At 39.4% G+C, this 13,463-nt stretch overlaps 1 protein-coding gene across 5 annotated transcripts in view; it reads left to right on the top strand.

Moving 5' to 3' along the window:
- The window catches only part of LOC144294565 (L-lactate dehydrogenase C chain), a 42,576-nt gene extending 32,200 nt beyond the window's left edge, over window positions 1-10,376 (top strand). For 4 of the 5 annotated variants that reach the window (XM_077866272.1, XM_077866271.1, XM_077866269.1 and 1 more), the window contains 3 exons: window positions 144-261; window positions 5,345-5,468; window positions 10,094-10,376. In XM_077866272.1, the coding sequence (XP_077722398.1) occupies window positions 144-261; window positions 5,345-5,468; window positions 10,094-10,258 (407 nt within the window). In that variant the 3' untranslated portion in view covers window positions 10,259-10,376. The remainder of the gene's footprint in view (window positions 1-143; window positions 262-5,344; window positions 5,469-10,093) is intronic. The other variant, XM_077866273.1, reaches the window with a different exon arrangement.
- Window positions 10,377-13,463: the final 3,087 nt, after the last annotated feature.

The raw sequence follows: 13,463 nt of genomic DNA, 5'->3' as shown, positions 1-13,463 counted from the left end.
ACATTTCTTTCTTTTGTCCATATCAAACTTATTTTTATAAATGTATAAGGTAGTTATCTAAGTTTATAATATAAACCTATTGAACTGAAAGGACTGACGTAGTACTGGGAAGAAGAGTTTATTCTGGGATATATTTCTTTTAGTGCCTTTATGGAGTGGAGTGAATGTTGCTGGTGTTGCTCTGAAGACTCTAGACCCTAAATTAGGAACTGATGCAGACAAAGACCAGTGGAAAAATATCCACAAACAAGTTGTTGAAAGGTAACAGTACTTATTCAATATCTCAGTGCCTTAATAATCAGTCTTAAGAATTAGTTTCAGAGGCAAAAAGTATATAGTTGAATAAATAACTCAAACCTTCTGAAAATCCCCAAATTCAGACTTATATTATGCATAGTTTTCTCTGGGGGTCATTTTTTAAAAGGAAAATCTGTTTATCATTTCATAAGAACGCATATGTACTTGAGGGTAATATGGCATAGTGTATAATCATCAACTTTGAAATCAGGTTGCTGAGACTTGAATCCTGGCTTCCTCATTTATTAGTGGTATGATATTGAGAACTTATTTAAAATAGTAAAATCTCAGTTTCTTCATCCTTTTTTCTATTAGCATACAATGTTATACTAGTTTCAGGTATACAATATACGATATTGATTGACAGTTCTGTACTTTAATTAGTGCTCACCACAATAAGTGTAGTCACCATCTGTTATCATACAACGTTATTACAATATTATTAGCTGTATTCTCTATGCTGTACTTTTCATTGCCATCACTTATTTATTTCATAACTGGAAGTTTGTATCTATTAATCTCTTGTATCTGTTTTGCACATCCCTCCATCCACCTCCCCTCTGGCAACTACCAGTTTCTTTTCCATATTTAAGAGTGTTTTTTGTTTGTTTGTTATATTCTGGTTCTGCAAAAAAATATCTGCAGGATTTTGATGGGGATTGCATTGAATTTATAGATCACTTTGGGATTATTTGTATCATCTTTAATTTCTTTCAGCAATATTTTGTAGTTTTTATTGCACAAGTCTTTCACTTCCTTGGTCAATTCCTAATTATTTTATTCTTTTTGATGCTTTTGTAAGTGGAATTATTTTCTTAATTTTCTGTTCATATTGTTCATTGTTATTGTATAGAAATGCAATTTTGTATGTTGACTTTATATTGTTACTTTGCTGAATTCACTTATAGTTCTAACAATTTTTGTGTGTGTGTGTATGTGTGTGTGTAATTTAGAGTTATCTGCATATAAGATCATGTCATCTGTGAGCAGGGATAGTTTTTCTTCTTTCCAATTTGGATGCCTTTTATTTCTCTGTCTTGTATAATTACTCTGGATAGAATTTCTAATACTGTGTTGAATAGAAGTGGCAAAGTGGGCATTCTTTCCTTGTTCCTGATCTTAAAGGAAAGACTTTCGGTATTTCACCACTGACTATGATCACTGTAGGTTTTTCATGTATGGCTTTTATTATGTTGAAGTAGTTTCTGTAATTCCTAGTTTCTTAAGTGTTTTTATTATGAAAGGGTGTTGAATCTTGTCAAATGACTTTTTTGCATCAAATGGGAAGATTGTTTTTTTCTAAGTATGTTAATGTGTCAGACTGGATCAATGAATTTCCATATGTTGACCCATCCTTCGCTTCCATTCCAGGAATAAACCTCACTTGGTCATAGTGTATAATTCTTTGAAAGTGCCTATGAATTTGGCTGCTAGTAATTTGTTGAGGTTTCCAGGACTATTTAGAAAGATGACTTTGGGTGTGCTTTTGCACAAAACAGTAAGAGAAAAAGAGAAAAATAAAGGGAATGGGGAGAGGATGCTTACCTTTAAAATTCCCTGGAGGTCACTATAGCCAGACTGCAATGATTGGGGGGAGGTGCAAAAAAAATGGCTGCCCTCCTTTTTCTACACCTCTGTCATCGATTCCTGATATTTAGAGAAGGCTTTTTTGTAGGCTGTGCACAAGCTACTTGGGGGACATATGAACAGCTACCTGCTGAAGGTGGGGGATAGATAGTTGCTATAGTGCTAAGAGCTGAAATTGACTGAAGGTAACTACAAATTACCATTGGAGCCTTCCCCTGAAGTTTCAAGCCTTCAATAGACTCTACAGTTCCACAATAGTTATGTCAGACAGATTTTGGTAAAACAATTATTGTCTAGGTGGGGGGATAGAATCCTGGTGCTTCCTACTTCACCATCTTCTCAGAATTCTCCAGTGCTTAACTGATTTTTTAACCTAGAAAACTGTTTTGTGCAAAAGCACACCCAAAGTCATCTTTCTAAATAGTCCTGCCTTTTCTTGGAAAGGATCCAGACTTAATGTTAGCCTTCTATCCATGATACTTCTCCGTGACCTTGTATGATTATTTTTGTACCATATATTCCTCAGAGTTCCTTTGACAAACATGTCTTCAATATTTTATACATAGAAAAAGACAAGCTATTCCTATGATCACCAGGATCTGTACAATAGGTAACCAAAATCACTCACAGATGTTTTGGTAATCCTTAGCTAATTGGATTATTCTATTTTCCCCTTTTACTTACTGTCACTTGTGCCTTATTAAATGTATTGACAGACTCATTTAATTGTATGTCTGATATTTTTAAAAGATATTATTTATGTATTTAGAGAGAAAGCATGATCAGGGGGAGGACACAGGGGGAGGGAGAAATAATTCCAAACAGACTCTCTGCTGAGCATGGAGCTGGCACCAGGCTGGATCTCACGTCCCTGAGATCATGACCTGAGTTGAAATCGAGAGTCTGGCCACTCAAATGACTCAGCCACCCAGGTGCCCAAGCACCATGGAATATTGTGCCACCATTAGAAGAAATCAAAATGATTGTACTCTCTCTCCTTTGTCAGATCTTAAAAGCTTTATGCTGAGGGACAAAAAAAGAAAACAATATACTTTATAACGCTGTGTAGGAATGTTAAAAATATAGGCATGTGAGAAATACATATTTTGAAAACATGTATAGGAACAAAACTATGTAGGAAACCCATTAGAATGGGGAATACATTCTGTGTGTATGTGTGTGTGTGTTTTCTTGAAAGAGCATTTATTTATTTATTTATTTAGGCCAGGACTATGTTTATTTTCTTTTTTTCTTTTTATTTTTTTTTGTATTTTTTTTATTGGAGTTCGATTTGTGTGTTTGATATTTCTAAAGCAAATTTATTTCCTCTTCTGGCCAAACTATTTCTGTTGGGATCACATCAATTGGAAGCTTTAGGTCAATTTCCCCAACCGTCTTTTCACTTTGGTAATTGTTATTAGTATGTGTCATTTTCTTTCTTTTTTAAGAGAGAGAGTAAGCATGCATGCAAATGGAGGAGGGAGAGGCAAAGGGAGAGGGAAAGAGATAATCTTAAACCAGGCTCCACATTCAGCACAGAGTCTGACTTGGGGCTCAATCTCATGACCCTGAGATCATGACCTGAGCCGAAATCAAGAGTTGGATGCTTAACCAGCTGAGCCACCCAGGCGTCCCTATTTTCTTAAGGGAACCTACAAACCCTTTGTTATGCCAAATAGCTTTGGATAAGAGATTAAGTTAATGCCTAGCATAAAACACCTATGTTAATATTATAGTATCATTTCCTGTCCTTCTCAACACAAGTATACTTTACCCATATGCCATAGATTTCCAGATATAGGGTCCATTAAAGGCCATTTCTCAGTAAATGCAGGAATCAACCTGATCTGGAGGCAGAACCACAACCCAGCTAAGGAATCTATTTTAGCCAATACTGGGTTCTAAATGTCATGGAGTCACCTATCTATTTCTTGCAGGGATGTTATAGTGTTAGTCTCTGTCTACCCAATTCCTAATAATTGTACCAGAGGGAATGCTAGTTCCTTTCTAATTTAAAAGACTGTTTCTATAAGAGAATAATGATTAAGACCACATTTGCCACTGAAGTCCTGTGTGATTTAAATACCAAATACTGCAACACATTACAGATCAGTACTCATTCCAATTAATCCTCCCAACATGCAGCGTCCAAATTATTTGCCTCTTGGTCATTTAGCAGAGGATCTATAGTTATAAAGAATCCTCAGGATACTGCTAGTCTTTATCTAAAAACAACTCAACTCTTTTTTGTCATAGTCTCTGATTTTCCAGTGGCTAACCAACAATGGCAGGGGAGTGACATCATGATTTAATAGGATGTCCTTCCAGGTTTTTAATAGAGCAGTCAGTTTTTTTGTCTTAGGATAGTAGTCTTAAAACTGCTTGTTCTATTTGCTCCCTTTGCCCTTTTCTTTATGCCAGCAGTTTTATTTTCATTAGGATGGTTAATAACAACTAAAGGGTTATATTTTTAGCCAGTTTTTTCTCAACTCTTTTCTCTTTGTCAATTTGTTTTGTTAATTCCTGAGAGGATGTATGACAGCATCCAGATTCCACTGGTAAGATTTTCCCCCCAATTATCTACTGCAGGGCTTTCTTCAGCTCAAATATCATTATTCAATCAATCACTAGGCAGAGTCTCCCTCCCTTTCCTTTCACTTACCCCAGAGTCTTGGCCATATTGAATTGAGAGTCTGAAAGTTAATCCTAAATTTGACAGCAATCTGCATGCTCTAAATAATAAAACTGTGCCCCTGGTTTTCAACTGACTGTCAAATCACAGGCTATCACAATGAATATAGTCTAGTCCCAACTTTCCTATGCTGAAGTGGTCCATACACACATCAGTCTTCTCGTTTGCTACCAAGTGTATTGTGTGCAGTCCTGGGGCCTTGAAGCTGTGCTTACATGGTTGCAAGACCATCTGATATGATACAAATAATGATTCCAAACATTCCATTTCCTGTCCTGGATCCTTTTTCCCAAAACTAAATAAACTCTGGTCAGTTAAAACCTCTTTGTTCTTTGAGTTTGAATGTCAATCCAAATTGGTGGCAAATAGAAAATAAGAAAATTAAGAAAAGTGTAAAGAAGATAATATCACCTGTAATGTCACTTAAAAATAATCACTGTTAATAACTTTGTGGAGCGGTGCGACTCTAAAGTTTCATATTTATTTATTTATTTTTAATTTTTTTTTAAAGTTTCATATTTAGTGAAACATATGCCCTAGTATTCTGCCTTTATGATAAGAGAAGAATGGATTAATTATTATTTAAAGTGAATAATGAAATTTATTAAAATGGTATAGAAACTTCTATTGCTTATTCATAAATAATTTCTAGAATAAGTCTCAGAGTGGCAATGACATGTAGATTACTTCAAAATGGAAGCTTGAAAAATAATATGTTTTCTGAGTTGATTTGCCATGAACTTGATTTTCTTACTTTCTAAACTGCAGTGCCTATGAGATTATCAAGCTGAAAGGGTATACCTCTTGGGCTATTGGACTGTCTGTGACAGATCTGGTAGGATCAGTTTTGAAAAATCTTAGGAGAGTGCATCCAGTTTCTACTATGGTTAAGGTAGGCTTAAACTGACTCTTCATTTATCATCTTTTCTTTAATATTTCTTGAGTCCCTACTATGTGCTAGGCATTATACAAGATGTTGAGGATATAGAGGTGAACAAAGAAGGCCCTGACTTCATGGAGTTCAATGAAAGAAATGGATTTATTTATTTTATTTTAATTTTTAAAAAGATTTTATTTGTTTATTCATGACACACACACACACACAGAGAGAGAGAGAGAGAGAGAGAGAGAGAGGCAGAAACACAGGCAGAGGGAGAAGCAGGCTCCATGCAGGGAGCCCGATGTGGGACTCGATCCCGGGTCTCCAGGATCAGGCCCCAGGCCCGCTAAACCGCTGAGCCACCCGGGCTGCCCAAAAGAAATGGATTTAATAAAATAATTGTAAAAGTAAATATATAATAACAAATTATGATAAGTGCTATGATTAAAAACTACCAAGTACTTAAGAGTATACAAGAAGAGAATTTAACTACCCTGGGTAGGAACATGGGTGATAGTAAGTAAGTAAGTTTTACTTCCTAAGGAAGTAAAACGTGACCTATTCTGAATAATGAGTAGGAGTTACTTTGGAAGGCTGGACTAATAGTCTAAGCAGAGGGAACACATGTGCGGAGGAAGTGATGTAGGTATAAGTAGAGGGCACTTGTGGATCTGAAATAAAGGTTATTGAAATGCAGAGAGTGAAGGGAAGTACATGGTAAGGCTAGAGAAGTAAGCAGGGTTCAGCCACTGAAAGCCTAATAAAAGGATTTAGGTCTATGGAAAGCCACCAAAAGATTTTGAGGGACTGGCAAGCATTCATGGTAAACAGATGTCTATGGCTATGATGGAGGCAACAGATTTGAAAGGGACAAGAGTAGACTTGCAGAATCCTGTCAAGAAGATGAGCAGTAGGGATGTCTAGGTGGCTCAGTGGTTGAGCATCTGCCTTTGGCTCAGGCCACGATCCTGGGATGGAGTACTGCATCAGGCTCTCCCCAGGGACCCTGCTTCTCCCTCTACCTAGGTTTCTGCCTCTGTCCTATGTGTTTAGTGAATAAATGAAATCTTAAAAAAAAAATAAGATGAGCAGTAGCTTAGAATAGAAAGGAAAATAGTAGAGGTGAAGAGAAGGGGATAAATTTGAGAGACACTGTATTTAGTAGGTAATGTTCATAGGACTTGGTAATAGATGAAGTAGGAAATAAGGAAAAGAAAGACATTTGTAGATTTGTTTTGCACCATTATATAGATAGTGATATCCACTGAGGAAGGGAATTCTCAAGGAGAACCAGGTTTAAAGATCATGTTTGCAGTTATGAACAAGTTGAATTTCAGGTGCTTTTGCAATATCCAAAAGAAAATGGGCAGTTGGGTACAAGCTTCCGGAACTCATAAGAGTTCTAAGTAGGAGTCAGTTTGGAGATAGTTCCTGAGAGGGAAAGAGAGGTCTGTTAACAACATCACCACCAACAAAGACAGAGATGCTGGGCAAGCACAGGCAACAGATATCCCTTACACATGGTTACTGAAGCTGGGCATTTCAATGAGCTTGCCTAAGGAGAGTGTAATAAAGTGAGAAGACAGACTGAGATTGAGTCTTGAGGAATTCTAGTGTTAAAAGTTGAGTTTATAGTATGAGTACACAAAGGTGACTAAGAAGTGTCAGCCAGAGAGTTAAAAACCAAGAGAAGAGAACCATGGATTCATGGTAACCAAGAGAGAGGAGGATGCTTTAAAGACTAAAGAATTGGTTTTCTGTTGTTGATTGACAACGAGAAGTCATATAAAATGAGGATTAAAAATGCCAGGAGGATAAAGTAATAGAAGTCATAACCTTAGCAGGAAAAAAAAAAAAAAAAAAAAAAAAAAAAACCTTAGCAGAAGCTGTTTAATGAAGTAATAGGAGTGAAAGCCTGCTTGGAGTACACTACGATTTTCTTAATCTCGGCCCTACTGACTTTGGGCCAGATAATTCTTCATTGTTGTTGGAGGACTATTCTGGGCATTGTGGAATGTTAGCAGCATCCCTGGCCTCGACCTGTTAGATGCCAGTAGCATACCCTTTCCTCTCAGTTTTGACAGTCAAAAATGTCTCCAGATATTGCCAAATGTCCCTTTGGAAGGTCCTTGAGAATCTCTGAGGAAATTAAGACTAGTATAAATAGCTCTTTTGAGGTATTTGGCTGTGAAGGTATGGAAAGAGAATAGTAATTGGAGAGGAAAATCAAGGCCAGGTAAGTTTTTTTTTTTTTAAAGATAAGATGCTGATAGTAAAAGTAGATATTACAGATAGAAGTACTAAGCAGAGAGGGTGGGATCCAGAGCATAGATGAAGGTATTAGCTCTAGGAAGGAGGAGAGACAGCTATTTCTTGTAACAGGAGATATTAGAGGATAGGCAGTGAATCATGCACATTGGTAAGTTTGGCATTGGATGTTTTTTTAGTGAAAGGAGACAAAATCATCTGAGAATCAGGGGACCTATAGAGGAATCAGATGTTTGAGAAGGTTTGAAATCACTTTTGTAGATAATGAGAAATAGAATTTGAGCCCTTGGCCCCCCACAAAAAGAAAAACTGTTATGTGGATGATCGTTTGAGGTTGATATGCATTGATTAATTAATAATAATGTAAGTTAAAGATTAACTTTATTGTGTAGTTTTCTCCAGGGATCTGAGCACAGGCATGGAGAGGGAAGACAGCTAAATTTATATGGGTGTGGGATTTACTTTCTGGGGTGTGAAAGAGTGGGTGGGGAGAGAAAGTAGAAGGGAGGGATGCGTGTGGTATAGCCTTTGGCTTGTACACATGTTAATGGGTTTGACTTTCCGCTAAAGGGTTACAGACAAAATTCATCATCTTTGCCCTTAAATATGATCTACATACACAGATCACAGATCTGTAATCACAGATATTGGGACAGAGAGGAAAGATTGTGAGCTAGGTGTCAGTTTTTATGAATAACCAAGAGGTTAGTAAATGGTCATTAGTAAATGAGCCTCAAAAAATAGAGAGAATGTTAAGAGAGTAGGGGACTAATGACTTGAAAGAGACAGTGAGTACACAATGGATACCATACACCCCTCCTCTTTGGAGGATACGCAGGCATATGGGAGAATAAGCAATTACCCTTAGGGCACGCCTGAGGAAGAGTCAAGGGGGTTTCAAATGCTCTGTGAAGAGACTAATATGGGAATTTCATAGTTTTTACTGACCAAATCAATGGACAAGTTGTATTTTTTTTTAATTTATTTATGATAGTCACAGAGAGAGAGAGAGAGAGGCAGAGACACAGGCAGAGGGAGAAGCAGGCTCCATGCACCGGGAGCCTGACGTGGGATTCGATCCCAGGTCTCCAGGATGGCGCCCTGGGCCAAAGGCAGGCACCAAACCGCTGCGCCACCCAGGGATCCCGACAAGTTGTATTTTATAGGAAAACTTAAACATTTGATATTAAGAGGATAATCACTCATATACTCTTATTTTTTTTACCCCATTTAGTTTTATTGCTTCACATTTTCAGCAAATAAATAAGGCTACAATTTATTTCATATTTATATATTGGCTAGATTTTTTTTATATAAATAGGGAATTCTTTTTAAAGAGCCATTTTCTCATTTCATGGCCAGTACAGGGGCAAATGAGAGTCAATTTTAGTGTATCCCAGGGTCATATTGTCAGCCAGGAATGAAGCTTAAAGAGAAGAGGGGGCTGGGTAGCAGGTCATGGTTAGCACGTAGGGCCAGGCTCCAGGGGCCAGGACCCTTATTTCCAGCCACCCAGCAGCCCCCAAATGGCATGATGGGATGGATCTACATTCTCCAATTCTAGTTCAAGAAGCCCCTCTAGAAAAAAGACAGAGAAAGTAGAGGGGAAACAAATTCCCAAAACACTTCAGCTGCAGGAGTGGAGGGAATGTTGGGGCTGGTGGCTGGAGGTTTCGGGAGCCCAGAATAGGGTGGTGGCCATGGTTGCAACTATTCCATGTTCAGTTCATCATGGGAGGTCCTGGGTAGAAGTCAGATGGAACGGTGGATGGAAGTACCCATACAGATGGGCATGCATGCATTCCATTGGTACTTGGCAGGGGAAAGACAAAAGCCCTCCTGGGCATATGACAGTACCTGCAGGGTCCATTGGAGGCTTCACCTTTGGAGGATTGAGATGTTACCTGTATCATCTATTGTGCAACTCAATGGTGCCTCTTGGTGTAAAGGTCGACTCATATAAAGAAGTCTTTCCAGCCACTTCCTGCTTCTCAGCCTTCACTATTCTTTGCTGTAATTTACACCAAATACAGGCTGCTTGATTTTGCAGTCCTTTATCAGATAAAATGGCATCATGAAGGATTGGATGGCATCTTTCCTTTGGACAGAAAAATGGAACTGGTAAGGGGTAAAGTAGACGTTGCCTTTCTTGGTCCCTTTGAAGGCCTCTGGTATGTTCTTCACATCCTTGAACACAAACTCTGTATAGTCATAGGACATTAGGATCAATATTGTTGATAGCTACTCTACCACCTTCTGATTCTAATTGAGCTCCATGGTCTCTCTGGTATCCTCTTATTCTGAAGCTGTCTTGCACAAGTGCTTTTCCATATCATGTTACTGAACAATAATCTAATTTTGCCTTTTAGGGCTTATATGGAATAAAAGAAGAAATCTTTCTCAGTATCCCCTGTGTTTTGGGGCAAAATGGTGTCTCAGATATTGTGAAAGTTAACTTGAATTCTGATGAGGAGGCCCTTTTTAAGAAGAGTGCAGACACACTCTGGAATGTCCAAAAAGAGCTGGTGTTTTAAAGCCTCTTAATGTTCCACTGTTTTATAGAACAGAAGATATCAGATTGTATATTTTACATTTTGAAAGTATTTTATTCTGATCTGTAAAAAAATAAAACATTGGAGATCCATGACATAACTTCAGTCCCTCAAGGCTCGGGAAAAGGAAATGGTAAAGATATTTCTCCTCTTTATGAATCTCTTATAGCTCTGTTTTAATGATACCCAACCTATAGAGATGCAAGTTATACTTCTGAGATATGTCATGTGTAAGAGTTGCCTTCAAGTTTAGTAGAATATGGATAATAACCCATTATAACATAACTTATAATTTTTCTCACAAAACAACCAGCACTTTTTCTAGTGTTGAAATTTCATTCTTCCATTAGGGCACAGGCATATTTACTTTATATTGCTTCATTAGTTTCATGTGTCTATGTATGATCTTTACTAAGTTCTTATCTTTAAGACCATGTATATCGGAAGGAAACAAAACTTTTATGGTATAAAAAAAGTAAATGAAATGTCTCCAAACCTATATTATTCCAGTTCATATAAACCCAAATACTTGATTTGGTGTCTGTTGAAATACCACACAGGAAGCTTAGACCATTCTCTAGGTCATTTGTTGAGCAAACTATTGCTATGCTTGCTGTGTAATCATTATGAGGTCAATATGATATGATTTATGCCCTCAAGTATCTCACAGTATTTAGGGTACCTCAACTAATTGATTATTGACATGGATGTATATGAGTGGATATATGTGCTTGTTTTTTGAAATTTTTATTTATTTATTTGACAGAGCACAAGCAGGGGAAGTGGGAGAGGGAGAAACAGGTTCCCTGCTGAGCAGGGATCCCAGGATCATGACCTGAGCTGAAGCCAGACACTTAACTGACGGAGCCACCCAGATGCCCCCAGATATGTGCTTCTTTTTTTTTTTTTCAGATATGTGCTTCTAATTTATACATACTTATAACACAAACATATATAAAATATTTCCTTGATTTCACAATTTAAGGCAGCTATAGGAAATACACAATTAAAAACTAAGAAATCAGGATCAAAATAATTTATAATAGACTAGGACAGGACCAGTGGGAAAAATTAGAAGACAGATATGCAGGTTCTAGGGACTTACATGGCTCTAGTGAAGGTGTACTCATTGGGTGGAGAGTCACAGTTCACAATTATTCTTGCACTCTGAATAATTTTCATTCTAGTCCTCTACAGCTGAATATGATTAGTTTCCCATTATTCTGTTCTTTTTTCTTGTTTTCAGCTCTTCCCTTGAATGCACAGAATAGGATGATGAGACAGTTTAGTTAGGGTAGCAGGGATAGGGGAGTCTAAGGTGGATTTCACCTATTTTTTTAAAGCTGTTTGTACACCAAATTAAAACTTCATTTTAGGAAATCCTTGCAGATATCTAAAGGCTGCAAAATATAGTTTCTACAGGGAATATTCTAGGAAGTAAAACTGCCCTACACTGCATATTCTCAAAAGGGTCAGTATTTCCCCCAAGAGCGTGAAATTGGTAATGGTGCGGGATGTGGGAAAATATTAGATATTACAAGAGTTTCACTCCATAAAGTCCAACCCTACCAGATAAAATCTTACTCTTTTTTAAAAATTTTATTTTTAAGTAATCTCTGTACCCAACATGGGGCCAAAACTCACAATCTCGAGATCAAGGGGCACTTGCTCCACGGACTGGACCAGCCAGGCTCCCCTCTTTTTTTTTTTAAAGATTTAAAAAAAAAATTATGATAGTCATACAGACTGAGAGAGAGAGGCAGAGACACACACAGGCAGAGGGAGAAGCAGGCTCCATGCACCGGGAGCCCGACGCCGGACTCGATCCCGGGTCTCCAGGATCGCGCCCTGGGCCAAAGGCAGGCGCTAAACCGCTGCGCCACCCAGGGATCCCGGTTCCCCTCTTTAATATTTAGTTTCATGATGGGGATGGGTGGAGCCGAACAATTGGATGAGAAAGTCTAAAAAAAGGCCCTTGAAGGAGGGAGAATGAAAAAAGTTTGAGGAACACGGCTCTGTTTCTTATAAAATAATTTGTCAGCGGTGTATTATGTATCATGATTCACAAATGAGTTAGGAAACAACCAGGGTAGAATGTGACGGGACAAGAGAAGAAACCGTGGTGTTCCCAGATTAAAAAGGACAAGAGGGGAATTTTGGATTCTGCATTTAACTACTTCATAAATAATGAGTCGAGCTTTCCCATCCACTAGTGTAAACAGCCACTAGTCGATTAAATTAGCCCTGCCCTGATGAAAATCTTTTTTTTTTTTTTAATTTATTTATGATAGTCACACACAGAGAGAGAGAGAGGGGGAGGCAGAGACAGAAGCAGGCTCCATGCACCAGGAGCCTGATGTGGGACTCGATCCTGGGTCTCCAGGATCGCACCCTGGGCTAAAGGCAGGCGCTAAACCACTGTGCCACTCAGGGATCCCCCCTGATGAAATTCTTAAGAGTTTCATATATTATTTAGAAATCCCCTTTGCATAGTTTTAAAATTTTTACTCTTTCCCCTTTAGCTCACATTTGCAGAGGGTTCAAAGTAGCACTGAGTGTCTTTCTCCTGCAGCTCTTTGCAAAAAGTTCAAAAAGCTCCCCATGGAGAGTCAAACAGCCCTCCTGGATACATCCAGACGAGGTCTGATTAGAAATAAATTTACTGGGCTCTCCAGGGGGCGAGCTCGGGGCAAGCGGCGCTCCGCGTGAGAGCTGAGGCTCTCCAGTATCTTAGCGCCTCCTGCTCTTAGAGCCCAGCAGCCTCCCCGCAGCCCTCGGCGGGCGCAGGTGACGAACAGCAGGTGCAGGCGCACATGAGGGCAGCCGCTCCGCGGGTGCGAGGCCGCCTGGAGCTGGGCGCACGTGATGGGCAGCAGGTGCAGGTGACGGGCAGCAGGCGCAGGCGCACATCAGAGCAGTCGCACCGCGTGCGCGAGGCCGCCTCGAGGCCCGCTCGAGCTGGGCGTGGCGCGGGTGCACGTGACAGGCGGCGCAGGCGCACATGAGGGCAGCCGCACCGCGTGCGCGAGGCCGCCTCGAGGCCCGCTCGAGCTGGGCGAAGCGCAGGCGCGGGTGACGGGCAGCAGGCGCAGGCGCGAGGCCCACTCGAGCGGGCGTGGCCTGCGCAGCCTCCCGCCAACAGTTTCCCTCCGTGCGGCCTCGGACTTTTCTGCCCTTTCCCTCCGTT

Source organism: Canis aureus, chromosome 23 (assembly GCF_053574225.1).
Source record: "Canis aureus isolate CA01 chromosome 23, VMU_Caureus_v.1.0, whole genome shotgun sequence".
NCBI classification, from domain to species: Eukaryota; Metazoa; Chordata; class Mammalia; order Carnivora; family Canidae; genus Canis; species Canis aureus.
Note: the sequence above shows the minus strand (reverse complement) of the source record. Positions and strands in the feature narration are given on the sequence as shown.